The sequence below is a fragment of the Impatiens glandulifera genome, chromosome 1, assembly GCF_907164915.1.
Source record: "Impatiens glandulifera chromosome 1, dImpGla2.1, whole genome shotgun sequence".
Classification (NCBI taxonomy): Eukaryota; Viridiplantae; Streptophyta; class Magnoliopsida; order Ericales; family Balsaminaceae; genus Impatiens; species Impatiens glandulifera.
This window is the reverse complement of record NC_061862.1, coordinates 154,715,950-154,731,447: the sequence shown is the minus strand read 5'-3', so window position 1 is coordinate 154,731,447 and position 15,498 is coordinate 154,715,950. Positions and strand designations below refer to the sequence as shown.

Sequence of the window (15,498 nt, the reverse complement as noted above, 5' to 3'; positions counted from 1 at the left end):
TCACTTGACTCATTACCTTAATTTTATTAAATTAGTATTTTGGACTTAAAAAATTTGAAGTGATGGGTATGAGTACATGATACTTTTGAGCTATAAGACCACCACACATCATTGCTAAAATATTAAAGTATTGATTTCAAAATAAAATCAATAATATGAAATGTCAATAATAAAGTCATAACATTTTTTTTAATGTTATGATTTTTTTAATAATTATATATATATATATATTAACAAATTTAATAATATTTGTTTGTTCAAATTTAGTTTAAGTATTTTCAAACAAGTTCATGTTTCATGTGTAATCAATTTTAGTTTAATATAAATTAATATCTTTGTAACAATGGTGATGTTTCATTAATGTGTTAAATATAACATTTTAGGATTTTATTTTTATTTTTGTCGTTGTAAAGTGATTTCTTTTTATAAACTCCAAATGCAATAATATTGTTTTTGTTTTTATGCTCATGGTTGGTTTGTACTTTGTATTTTTCATTTCACTTTACAAATTTGTACTTTTTTTTCATTTCTTAAAATGGTTTTAGTTAAATAAAAAATTTAATTTAATTTTTAGTAAAATAAAATATGTGGTGGTGGTACCTTTTAGTTAACCCTACCCTAAAAGAGGACAAATGGGGAGTTGAAATGTCTGTTATCACTTTGCCCAGGTGCATGTACCTACTTTTTTTGGGGTATTGCCCACTGCGTTGGCCCTTGAACAATAATAATGCTTTTTATATATTATATTGTTTGGAATGCTAATAAATAAATAAATAAATAAATAAAATAAATCAATTAGAGAATATAAAGACCTAATTTTCTAGCAATCATACTCTTAGTATTTACAACATATATTATTGGCCCAAATTACGGTAACAAAGCCATTTTTGTCTTGATTGTAGGCTAAATGGGCCAAAAGATTACATGCCCCAATCATATGTAAAATAATTTAATTGCTAAAAAAGTGAACTAAATTGTTTGCATAAGCATATTTATTTTGCAAGCAACCAAATTTATTCCTAAAGTGTTGGGATAAGAATGACAATTATATTCTTTCACGTGATTTTCGATCTGTAGGGGCATTTTTTTCCTTAGTTTGACGAGTAGTTGACCGGGGATATAACGTGATGATATTTGTGTTTCCGCCACTACTCTGCCCCGATTTCACCCTGATTATGTCCCGAATACTAATAAACACAATTAAATATATAAAAATTAAAATTTATTTATTTATTTTAAAATAGTTTTAAATTTATTTCTTTATAATAATATAAATTTGTTTATATATTAATATATATATATATAATATTAAAGAATTTGTTTATATAATTTTATCAATTTTTTTATTTATGTAAAAGAATATGGTATAATAGTGTTCGCGGGAATTTCTCAAAATTGAAAAGAGCGGGGATAATAGTAAAAGAAAAATCTTCAAAGTAGAATGATACGAGGACGGTAAACGCATTCTCCACCCGGATCCGCCTCGTTACCGTACCTAGTTGGGGATCAAAATCAGACGATAACACCCGCAAAAGAACAAGACATCCAGACTTAACCTCAACAAACATTTAGTGACCACAAGTACTAAATCTCAGTCATATTGATTTCATGAAAATAGCAACTAGTTGGGCCAATCTTCCAGAAGAAGTGCCAGCTTAACCGGGCCACTTCCCCAATTGTCTTTATTCATGTGCGCCAATTGAGAATGGTATTGACAAAACCATGATGGACACAATTTATCTTCATGTTTTTGGTACTTTTAGCTAACACTCTAGAGTCAGGACCGCCCCATGATTGTAGGTTGCACTAAGATAATTTTATATTAAAATAGAATTGTTAAGGTTGTAAAGATGAAAAATTATGAACAAAATTGGAAAGCTTGATTGAAACTGTGATGATATTTTAATTTGTGTTGGGTTTAGAGATTGAGATGTTTTGAGATGGGTGAGAGTGTAAACGAATCAAACTATTCGTGATTAACTCAATGAAAAATTGACTTAAACTTAAATTTGACTAAGTTCGAGTCGAGTTCGACTAACTCAATTTTATAATCGAACTCGACCCAAAGCTCGAGTTTTATATCTATAGTTCGAATGGTTGTTTTATAAATATTATAAACATTAATATTTATAATATATATATATATATATATATATAATATTATATAAAATAGAAACCTAATATCTTTCCCTCCTCCACATGACCATCTTCCCTCAAATTCATCATCTCCTCCTTCCTCTTTTATATCTTACCATCAATGTTTGATCTTTAAGAAACAAATCGATTTCAAGTAAAATATGTAAATTTATTTAATAAAATTTAATTTTTGAGTTTTTCGAGTTCGAGCTCGAATAATTCGAAGAGTTCGAGTATGAATTTTAGTACTCGATCGAGTTTGAGTTTGAGTATCTATAATACAAATTGAGTTGAGTTCGAGTACTATGGTACCGGTTCGACTCGAATCGTTTATCCCTAAAGTTGGATATACCTAGTCCGAGACTTGTTAGGCTTACTGTTTATAGGCATTAAGTGTAACTTTGACCAACTATATAAAGGCATACCCATATTCCATCTTTGACATCGTAAAAAAAAAACTTCCACAAGAATACTTTTTTGATAGACTAAATTAATAATAAATACTTCGTGACTCATTACAAGAAAAATAAAGAAATTCAAACAATATATTTAGGTGGAGGAGAGGAGTATATATATAAAAAGAAAATATTTGGAGAGTATTACACGTAATTTGATTTGTCGAAAAAATAACAAAAATTTTCTCTCTCCTCTTCTCAATCTCTATCATTTTTCAGCCAATGATGTGATGACACGTCATTCCTTCTTTCAAATTTCTTTTTTCCAACTAGTTATAGTAATTTTGAAAGTTAAACATAAATGTAAGTACTTTGAAAAACAAACTAAGGAAACGGGTAGAACGGAAATTGATTCTCACATAAAACATACATTCATTTGGATACACTCTGGATCGCTTGAGTTTGCATATGAATTTAGACACATAACTTTAATTAACATAGGTTGAAAATTTGAAAAGTATTATTTCTTATTACAACATTAACATATTAAAAGTTAAAACTTAAACGAAATTATTAGTGACATGCACAAATAGTTGAAACAACAAAGTAAAAACAAGAATGCACAATTCACAAATAAAACAAAAGCAAATAACAACAAGCCAAACAACAAAATACAAAAAGAAAATCACAATAGACGACAAATGAAGATATATTAAAGGACCCTCAACATCCTTAAGCAAATCAACAATGTTAAGACGATCCACACTTGGCCTCAACGAATATTTCAAGACCACAAGTACTAAAACTCAGCCATTTCGGTTTCATCAAAATAGCAACCGGTTGGGTCATCTTCCTTAAAAAGCGCCAACTTAACCGGGCCTCGGGCCCCTTCCTCAATTGTTTTTATTCCTGTGTGCCAATTGAGATCGGTGTCAACAAAACCGGGGTGAACACAATTTATCTTCATTTGCGGGTACTTCTTAGCTAACACTCTCGTGTATGCATTAAGTGTAACCTTTGACAAACTATAAGAAGGCATAGTCATATTCCATCCATTACTCTCAAGTAAACCATCTTTGACATCGCCCAAAAACCTCTCAACTATTCGATCAATTTTTTCCACGGTCAAATTTTCGACATCCCCAAGCTCTTTTCTCATTTGCTCATTGTTAAGACGCTGCACAAGATAAACACTATAATACTTCTTTCATAGATTACAATAGTCGACACAAGAACAAAGAAGATTGATTCGTTTACCCATAATTCGCTTCTAAGAGATGAGACATTAACTATCTTTGCTCCTGAAATAGACAGCTCAAGCAATGGAAGAAGAGATTTTGTTACCCTCTTGCATCCGTAGTAATTTGTGTTCAAACATTTTTCTGCCGATGCATGTGTAGTCTTCATGACATCTCGCACTAGATGGGCTGCCTTTCCCGCCAGCTAGATTTTCAATTTAAATTCAACACGCGAAAACGATTAGTACTATATAAAATCGTTACGAAAAATTGAATAATTCAAATTTAAGTAAAATCGTTGACACATATCAAATAGTAGCCTAAAATTAAAAAAAGGGTTAAAATTTAGTTTCTAAAATATTATAATGATTGCCTACAATAAACATGCTAGCTTATATATTAAAAAAAAATTGGTCAAAATAGTATAATCTAAAATTTATTAAAGAATTGTAATTGTGATGGTCACAAAATAGTTGTTTCCAAAATAATGATAATATATTAATTTAGCACATCATTCATTTAAAGTATCTTTTTTTTAATGAAATTTTAACTTTATACAATATTCTTCTTATTTGAACTATGAGTTTGTATATAATATAATTAAAGATTGTAATCATGTTTATTTTAAAAAAACATAACCTTTGTTTCATATAATTGTTTTTTAGAAAAGTGAGACAGATATTAACATTGACAAACAATGTTCATAATGTATATAAATTTTCTCAATAAAATAATATGTATCATTTAACTTTTAAAAAATGTATACATGATATTGTTAGTTGAATAGATGATAATTTATTTTAAATTTTTAAAAATAAAAAGTAATTTATTTTAGTTAAAATCAAAATAATATAAACCTAAAATTGTTAAATTTACAATGGGAGACTAACTCAATTTGAATAGTTTTGCTCATGTAGATCTTAGTTTGCTCATTAAAATCAATGTCATTTTTATCTTTGTGTATTATTTTGTAGCATTCGCGACAAGTGGAATGTCACAATCTCATTCATCAATTTTGATCTATCCCCAAATACTTTCAGAAAATAAACTTTGAAACAATATAAAAATCTATTCTCTTTAGGTAATTCTTCTCGTAAAAAAAAAAAAACTCATTTGAGATGTCTTTTTTCTTCTTCTTATAAACTAACTTATTAAGAATGATTTTTAAATTATTTAATTTATTAATTAAAATATTATTATTTTTTATTTAATTTTTATAAACTTTAAACTAAATACAAAATGATATTATAAAATTTTAACTAATTACAAATTGAAATGGTTATACCTTTTTTTCCAACAAGATTTAAAAATCTAATAAAAAACTTAAATGATCTAAGCTCTAAGAAAAAATCAAATCATAAAAGGTTGTACTACAACGAATCCCATTTAGATATACTTCCTTGAATTTAAAATTGTTCATGATAACTAAAAAAAAAAGTTATATACTTTAAAAAGAATATTATCACATTTAAATTAACAAATTATTGCCCCGATAATATATTTGAGGAAAATAATTGTTTTTAAGAATATGATCTATAGTAATTTTTTTTCATTTAAATTTTAACCCAAGTATTTTTAGATGGGCCGGCCCAACAAAAAGCCCCACAGGCTAGGACACCCATCCTAAAGCAATAAAACAAATAAGATTTTTAGTTTATTTTTTTAACTTAAAAGTGTCCTAATAATTTAAGATAAAAAAAGTAAAAAAATTATTTGGTTATGAATTCAAATCTTATAAAAAATATTTTTTAACTAAAAGTTAAGGTAATTAATTTATATTTACGATTTAAAGGAAAACCCAATTCTCGAGTCCAACATCCAGCTATATAAAATGTTTCTAAATAGGCTAGAGCATGTATATTATACTAATATTGGATCTGAGATATGCTTTTTAGTTAGTTTAAAATATGTTGAGTTTGTCCTTTTTGTTTTAATGTTTCTACATCTAAAATAAATCAATATAGTTCATAATCAATAAAAAAAAAATGTTCTTATTGCCACATTTGTTTTTTACTCTTCTTAGTTGTAGAATAAGTACATATTAATCTTGTTGAAAGTCTAGATTTCAAATTTAATTGTAATATTGGATTGCAATTGATAATTTTGATCCATGAATTTAGATTTATAAGAAAAGATATAGAATAATAACATATTTAATTACCCATGCAGTAGAATCTATATTTAGGGCTCTTAATCCTTCTTCATCAACTATGACACCAGTATGTGCAGCATTATTTACCTGAAAAAAATATATTTGTGGATTAATAAATAAATATTTCAACATTAAAATGTCTTTAAATAATTATTTTATTTGTACCAATATATCAAGCCTTCCAAAGTTATCCTTGATGAAGTTGAACAAGGAATCAACACTTTGTTGATCTAGAACATCAAGTTGATGAAACACTACATTCTTAAACCCTAATTCATGAAGTGAATTTAAAGCTTTTAAACCCCTATTATTATCTCTTGCGGTTAAGACGACGGTTATGCCATGTTCTGCAAGCTTTCGAACCGTCTCAAATCCAATCCCCTTATTCGCCCCGGTTACAATAGCATACCTATATGATTCATATGAAGAAGACTATTGAAAAAAATTTAAAAAAAATATTGTTTCTATCTGAACAAGTATATATTTATTCACCTTTGACCCTCCTGAGGTTCCATCTTGTTCAATGAGTAGCAAAAGCTTATGTCCCCTTTATATAAAGGATAAATTGATATTTTACACTTAATTTTATGTGAATTTTCATATTGATTCTTAAAGTATATAATGTTTGATTTTGTTCTATATGTTAATAAATAAGTTTTAAATAAATACTTCTTCCATTTCTAAAAATTAATATATAGTTAGTTATATTTATTATTTTATTTGATCATTTTAGTCAATAATATTTTTATTAAAAATAATATATATATATATATATATATTTTTTTTAAACATTAATATTAATTATTATTTTTATCTAAAAATGTAAAGTTACAATAATAGTATTATTTGAAATATATTAATTTTTTTTATTATTATATATATATATATATATTATATTTTATGGATTTATTTATAAGAATAATTAATAGTTTTAAAATATCAATAAAAACAAATTTGGTTAAATAATTAGTTTAAAACATAGTGTACATGTTTGATTTTTTATCTTAAAATATTTCATAAGATAAAGAAAATTAAGTAAATGAAATTATTATTTTACAAAAAATAGTAACATAAAATCATTGTAAAAATAATATATTTATTTAACATGACATTTTATAGCATGTTTTAAATAATTGATAAATATTTATTGTCTTAATTTATAATATTAATGTTTAAAATAATTATATTATTTAAAATATATATTATTAAATAATAAAAAATTGAAAAGCTGAAAAATAAAAGAATAAATTAAATATATATATATATATATATATTTAAGTAACCGTATTAATTCTTAAAGTCAGTAAAGAAATTAAGATTTATTTGTTAATATATGAAATAAAATTGAAAATTAATGTAAAGTTTAGGGAAAAAGTTCAAATTATCCTTTTATATAGATTGCTAATTAAAAACAATTAAAAATTGGACATGTTAGAAAAATATATTTAGAATTGGAATTGCAGTTCAAGTTTGTTTTGAATTTGGTCGAGAAATAAAAAACAATTTATTTATTATATATATGTACTTTTGGCTTAGATGGATAGATTTATGTATGGGTTCAGAAATAAATATTACATTTTTATTATATTCTAATTATTATTATATTTTTAATTTATTTCTCTGAAATATTATGACTTGACATTTGATTATCTTGATTAATAATAATAATAATAATAATAATAATAATAATAATAATAATAATAATAATAATAATAATAATAATAAATAAATAAATGGATGAGTCATGAAAAAGACGAGGGAGTTCGGTAGCACTACATATAGAAGTTTACTGGTCTTTCACTTAGGGCGGCTGGTTGGAATTTGGATATTTTTTTTTATTGTAATTTGAATTATTTAAAAAGTATTAATGATGATTTGAATGCAGTGAAGTTTTTTTTTAATATATTTTAATATTTTATTTGATGAACAGAATATATAATAAATGAGAGAGTGAAATGATATTCAATTGAGTTTAGTATGAATTTTACAAGGAGGTATAATATAAATAAAATATTATTTAATTATAAATAGTTTAAATAAAATGAATATTATTTAAATTTAATTAATTTAAAATTAATTTTAGTTTGTAAATATTTTTTAATTTAAAATTAAATGTTAATATCTATTTTAAAATTCATTAAATATTATAATTGAAAAAAAATTAATTTTATAAGTTTAAACAATTAATTTGAAACTTAAAAAAATAGGTAAATAATAAGATTCAAGTCAATTACACCATTTATTTTGTTGGTTACTATAGATCGATTTAAAAATTTACTTAAAATTGTGTTATACATTTTGTTTTATCTAAAGTAATGTTAAACGTGTTTTACACTATTACCGACCTCTTATCCATTAACACGACATATTTTACCACAACTTCGACAAATCAACCACCAATCACACAATTCACATATCATACTGTGACTTCACACATTTTCACACACATATTATCTCTCGTCAAATCAACCACCATTCTCAATCGACCTCTCATATCATGATCTCACATTTTTCACATGCCTCTTATCACACTCGACAAATCAATCACCAATCTCAATCGACCTCTAGTATCGTGAGTTCACACATTTTCACATTTCGGTCAATTAAAATTTTATTCATATTAATTTTAACTACCGATATCTCATTTATTATTGGTCTCTTATCCCCACAAATCTCACCTCTCATCTCATGATTTTTACCCTTATCGCGACCTCTTTTACCACCAATTGACCTCTTATACCACCAATTTACCTCTTATCTCTTGTGACTCACACTTTTTCATATTTCTCTTTATCCACAAATCTCAATCAACCTTTAATTTCGTGATCTCGCACACTTTTACAATTCGATTAATCAACATCTCATTTATTACCATCCTTTTTTTATATTACTACGACCTCTTTTTATACCCCACTTCGGTAAACCAACCACCAAATTTTAATCATCATCTCATCTCGTGACTTCAAACACTTTCACACGCTCTTATTCTCGTCAAACCAATACCAACCACTTTCACACACCTCTTATCCCTCATCAAACCAAAATCAATCTCCTCAATCAACATCTTATCTTGTGATTCACACTTTTTCATACGTCTTTTTATCCCTTTGACAAACCACTCACCAATCCTAATTTTGACATCTAATCTCATGATCACACACACGTTTATAATGTGGTCAATTAAACATCTCATATATATATTTTTAACCGTCGATATCTCCTTTAATTATCGGCTTCTTATCCCGACAAATCAACCACAAATCTTCGCCTCTCATCTCTCATCATATTTACTCTTATCGCGACTTCTTTTACCCTCACTTCAACAAATCAACAATCAATCCCTAGTCGACTTATTTTTAAGTTTATATATGTATATATATATATATAATAATGCTTAAATATATGAATGAGATGTTGATTGATCACTAATATCTAATTTGTTAAGAAGACCTCTTATATTTAACCTCATTTCGGCAAACCAACCACAAAATCTCAATCGACATTTTATCTCAATGACCTCACACACCTCTTATCCCATTGGCAAACCACCCACCAATCTTAGTCGATCTCTTGTTACTCACACCTTTTTATATGTCTCTTTACCCTCGGTAAACTACCCACCAATCTTAATCGACTTCTCTTACCTATACTTCAACAATCAATACCAAATGACCAGACATCTTTTATATACCTCGTCAAAGTAATTCACACCTTTTTATATGTCTCTTTATTCCCTCGGCTGACAAACCATCTATCACCCGACCTCCATCTTCTAACTTCACACTTTCAAATGCTCGTCAAACTAACCAACAAATTTGACCTCATACTTTCACATGCCTCTTATCCCTTATTTAAAAGTTGTGTCACCATATATTATACTCAAGAATGCATTCTTTAACATCAATCTCTCAAATATTTATAATACTCACTTTTAAATTTGTAGTTTTTGAGATTCGAACTTTAATTTTAAACATGAAATGTAAACACCTTAACCGCTAGACCACTTGAGATTGTTGAATAATTTTATAATTTTGTGTATGTATATATATATTTTGTATTTAATATTTATTACCAATTAGTTAATTAGTCGACATATTGTGACTCACACTTTTTTATGTCTTTTTATCAAGTTCGAAATATACATATATATATATATATATATCTTTTTTTAACCGTTTCAAGTTTATGAGCGGGTCAACTCACAATTCGACATAAATATTTATTTACTCTCACATATATATTCAAATTAACCACAACTCTCGACCCGACAAACCAAATAAATTCAAATTAAACATTATATAATTAATTATATATATTAGTTAGTTAAAATTTGAACTTATATTGATAGGAATGTCGCACGTTCATCAAATTTGATGTTAAATTTAAAATATAAAGTCTTATTAGCTTAGTTGGTTAAAGTGTTGCACTTGTTTTATTATGTTACAAGTACAAAACATACCTATTACATTTTTAGTTTTATTTTTACCCGTTTCAAGTTTATGGCCGATTCAACCAACGATTCGACTCAAGTATGCATTTACTCTCACGTATATATCCAAATTAATATCAATTCTCAAAAACCAAGTAAATTCAAATTAAACATTATTATATATATAGTAACTCAATCAAACACGTCATTATATTTAAAATAGTTTTCAAATAGTTTTGTTTGGACATATCTGATTGGGATTTTGGACTAGGTTTAAAATGACATATACAAACAAAATTAAATAATTATTCAATTTCATTAATGGGTTGGTGATAGGCCCCTTCAATATTTGAAATAAATTAATTGAAAATATTTAAAAATGATATAAGCTTATAGGATAAGATTAATCATTTTTTGCTTTGAATTTTTTTATTAATATTAAATTTAGGATACTTCAATTATTGGGGAAATTCGATGAGATGACCCTAATAATTGCTTCATTGCGCAAATGATCACTTTTTATTTTTCGGACAAAAATACTCTGTCTCGCACGGCCGCGTCTCGCGACAGCACACTCGAAGAATTAGGGTTCCACGCGACGCAGCGTCGCGTTACGCGACATGAGTATTTTTGTTCGAAAAATAAAAAGTAGTCATTTGCGCAATTTTTATTAGACGCTGATTATCCGTCCAATTAAAACAATTATTAGAGGCATTTCATCGCATTTCTCCAATTATTGGGGCAGTATCAAGTGAGTCTTGAGTTGGTATATTGATCAATTTTAAACTAAATATTCTTAACTCAAATTAAACTATCAATTAATATATATTTATTAAGGTAGTTTAAAAGACAAATATTTTATCTAAAAAAATTTAAATTTAAAATTTAGTTCTTACTAAGATAGTGATGATAATTGTTTGTTTTATTTTGTGATTAACTTTAAACTATTTGTAGTTGTCTCTCCTAATTTGGGTCAAGAAGTAAATAATATTAATAATATATTAATTTGTGTAATGAAATTTCTCACGCCCTTCCAATTGAACCAAAATAAACATCTATGATTTGTTAAAGACTAGGCAGAGAAATAATTCTCCACATTTTATATTTTTACAGAATATATATATATATATATATATATATATATATATATATAATTATATATATAATTATATATATAATGATGCTTAATTTTTAAAGTGTCCGAATTGTCGGGTCGAGAGCTGTGGTTAATTTGGATATATGTGAGAGTAAATGGATACTTGGATCGGATTGTGGGTTGACCCGCCCATAAACTTAAAACAGTTAAAAATAAAATTAAAAATGCTATAAGTATGATTCGAACTTGCAACCTAACAAAAACAAGTACAACATTTTAACCAACTTAGCTAATAACAATTTATATTTTAAATTCAACCCAAAATTTGATAAACGCGTGACATTTTAACCATATAAGTTCAACTTTTTAACTAACTAATCTCTCTCTATATATATATATAATGATGCTTAATTTTTAAAGTGTTCGGATTGCCAGGTCGAGAGTTGTGGTTAATTTGGATATATGTGAGAATAAATGGATACTTGGGTTGTGGGTTGACCCGCCCATAAAATTTTTACCGTAATATTTTTTTCACGATTTTTTATATTATTAGGCAAATGCACGGGATACATGCTAGTTTATATAATATCATTTTGTATATGTGAATTTCTAAAAATATTTGAGATTTTCTACTCTATTGCTTTATTGAGGTAAACTTCTTAAACCAAGATAATTATATAATCACTAATAAAGATATAATATTAACTCTTTTTTACTCTAAGAATTATCATCCGGTTCTTTGACAATGGGACACGGGGAATATTATTATCATCCTTTTTTATTCTACTTAGGTGATTTCATTTTACTATAATTTATGTATATAATATTTAAGGGACACAATCATACCATATTTAAAAAAAATTGATAAAATTAACAAACGAATTTTTTAATATTATATATTTATAATATAAATAAAAACAGCTTAAAACTCTTATAAAACATATATAAATATATTAGTGATATTTTATATTTCATTGTGTTTATAAGTACACAATAAGTATTTGGGGTGGAGTCAGGGCAGGGACACACAATCAATCCATACCCATCCCTATCCCCGGTTTAATCGGGTAAAATCGTCCCTAACAAAATAATTCGGATTGAAAATCTTAAGACAAATTATAATTGTCATACATAATTTATCTCAATTCATGTGTACTTAATCAATGTGAATTAGAATTTTTTTTATGTAAACAATTTTTGTTATGTATTTATACATTATTTATAAATAAAAAACTTGTAAATTTTAAATTTGGATTTTGCAGTCAAGATATGAAAATTGTGAAACACCTTCTACTCTTGAATTGAAAAAAAAAAGGCAAAAAAAAACAAGTAAATAAATATTTACTATTTCTATGTTTTGAAAAAATATGCATACAAAAAATAATTTGAATTATAATTTATCTAACCCGATTCTGACAATTTAACTATGACTATTATTAAATTTAAATATGTTAATAAGCACTACTTATAATTGAATGATTCTTTTTAAGAAATGAGTAAGGATATGTTTGATACGGGTTATTTTATTTTTAAGTTAAAAGAAAGAAAATATATTTTTAATTCAAGATTTCCTTTGATCAACAATTATTTTTGAAAAAAAAAATTAAAAAAGAACTAGAATGACAATCCACAAACATGACCCTCGCTTCAACTCAAAACGCTTACAGATAAAATTAAACCTGTGACATTTTAATCTCTTAAGCTGACTTTTACCACTGAACAACTCGGTGGGTCAACGTTATGTTTAATTAAAACCTAATTTTAGAAACCCTATAAACTTCTATTGTAAGACAAATATTGATCAAATGTTGCCTAAGAAAATTTTGACATGTACATGGCCTTTTGAAGACAAACATCATAGAAACCTATACAATAAAGACATAAATCACAACCACTTTATTTCCATACAAAAACACAACCATATAAAGAACACAACTCGCCTAACCACGGCGTTTCGGTTTCTATTGTTCACTGTTCTATTGAATTCTAATTGATACATATATTTTTGGTTTCATGAATGTCATTTTGAAGTATAGAAAACATGTAGACAGAACATTCTGCAAAGTTGCTTAATTGAATAATGAAATTCACCAACATCTGTTGACTACATTCATTCTCCAATCCTTTTACAGAATCAGTCACTTCTTTAATGGGCAATGTATCGAATAATTCCAACCAAACACCACAAGTGGTGTAAATTGTTGGTCCAAAGTGATCTAAAGGAGGTTCTCCTTGCCTCCTTTTAGATGCCTCTGGATCTTGAATAAACGCGCATTTGTAAAGCCACCTGCTTACAGCTTGCACATACGATTTCTGGGCGATGAGCCATTTCGTAAAACATGAAGATAGGGAACTCAGTTCAATTTCTAGATGGATGATAGTTTGTTGGTTTATCATGGACATGAGATTGTGTTGAGCCTTGTGATATTCATACATCACTTCCCACATCTTTCTTAAGCTTCAATTGAAAATTAAGTGCTTAAATACTAAATTCTTTTTAAGTATTGAATTCAAGAGTTGATTCATACCCGTTAATCAGCTCCACAAGTCCTGGATTTAGCTCATTGTCTCTTAGTTCCTCGATTTTCTTCGAAATTGTGTCAATTCTGTGAACAGCAACTATAACTTGTGAATGTAGATCCTTAACATTTGCTCGTGTTCTATCAATCTTGTGTCTGTTTGTGTCTTTAGATTCTAAATCTATAAGAAACTTGCATTTCATATCATATTTCTTTCCACCAACTAAACTAGCCTGAAATCAACACAATCATATGGTAAGATCAAATACCTTTCCCATTAGTAGCCATGAATTAATTGATGTAGTCTTTACCTTGACTTCATTATAAAGCTTATTCTCCCAAGCATATAGCCTATCCAAAGTGGATGTATTACCTTCTAAGAGTACATAATCATTAAGGAAGCCATTTGTCTCTGCAGGCTCTCATCAAACCAAAATAAAGGAAGAAGATTATTTTTATTAGTAAATGAGATTTCTCATGAAAAAGTTGGAAGATCCTACCTTCTTTAGCATTGCCAGGGTCTTTAAAGGAGAAACATGATTTCAGTAAGCTTGAAGGCATGTACCTACCTAAAGAAAATTAAAATTTCAAGTTAGTGCATGATTAAGATTGTTTTCCCTCTATTTTCTTCAAATCTTCTGTTTGTCAGCAGTCTATTCTCGATGTAAACAAGTCTCAAACTTATGAATGGAAGGTTTCGATAAAACGACAATGCCAGGATTTAGCAAAGAAGAGGAGAGGAAGAAAGAAATAGAACTACCTCTAGGTGTTAAAGGTGGATGAAAAGGGAACTTATTTGCCTCAATCAAATGGTAAACATCCTGCCCTGAATCTGTAACCTTAGAAGTTAGATATTCCATTTCTTTAACATTTAGAAATCTCAACTTTTGATCTTCCTCATTTGTTGTTATCTCTTCAGCATAAGAAGAAACTACAAATCTAGAAGGTAATGCTCTCAATGGAGACAACTCAGGAGATTTTTTCATGTCAATGTTTAGAAACTTCCTTCTTGATGCAGGTAAGAAACTCTCTTCTTGTACCCCCAAATTATGGTTTGCCTTCTCTTTCACGAACTGTCTTAATGCATCAACTTTCTCTAGTCCTTTACCTGTTACTCCTCCAGATGGGAAATTGTCATGTTTTGGATTCAAAAGATCAAAAAAGTCCCAAGGAAGAGTTTCAGATGGGGGTGTTTGAGGTTTTATAGTTCTATTTTTCATATCCTGAGCATAATCTTTGGTGGCTAATTCAAGTGGCTTCACTATTATTGTAGAAGTTGATCCACATGGTGAAGATTCAACTGCAGCTTCAGGTTCAATCAACCTTCCCAACGCATTCCCTAAATTTCTCAATGATCCAATATAGGCAATATGTGACTTTGCTAAGGCATGTCTTTTGATAATCGCTTGTTTAACTAACCTCTTTCTCTCACGAGAGATCTGTAAAGCCCTACCATCTTCTATTCGAGAAGTTGAGGTTCCCATCAAAATTCAAGAAATCTGGCTATACAAAAGTGTTTCAGTTGTACAAATA

The 15,498-nt window shown here is 27.5% G+C and overlaps 2 protein-coding genes across 2 annotated transcripts; both read right to left on the bottom strand.

Moving 5' to 3' along the window:
• Positions 1–3,330: 3,330 nt before the first annotated feature.
• Positions 3,331–14,168, bottom strand: LOC124912016 ((+)-neomenthol dehydrogenase-like). Its single transcript, XM_047452572.1, has 6 exons — positions 13,975–14,168; positions 13,538–13,904; positions 6,087–6,353; positions 5,931–6,008; positions 3,789–3,974; positions 3,331–3,708 (listed from the first exon to the last, which is right to left on the bottom strand). The coding sequence occupies exons 1-6, from the start codon at positions 14,166–14,168 to the stop codon at positions 3,331–3,333; spliced, it is 1,470 nt and encodes a 489-aa protein (XP_047308528.1).
• Positions 13,967–15,464, bottom strand: LOC124916911. The gene is made up of 3 exons (XM_047457600.1): positions 14,726–15,464; positions 14,466–14,534; positions 13,967–14,377 (listed from the first exon to the last, which is right to left on the bottom strand). Exons 1-3 carry the CDS (start codon positions 15,447–15,449, stop codon positions 14,214–14,216), a joined length of 957 nt encoding a protein of 318 aa, XP_047313556.1. The 5' UTR covers positions 15,450–15,464; the 3' UTR covers positions 13,967–14,213.
• Between the last annotated feature and the right edge of the window lie 34 nt (positions 15,465–15,498).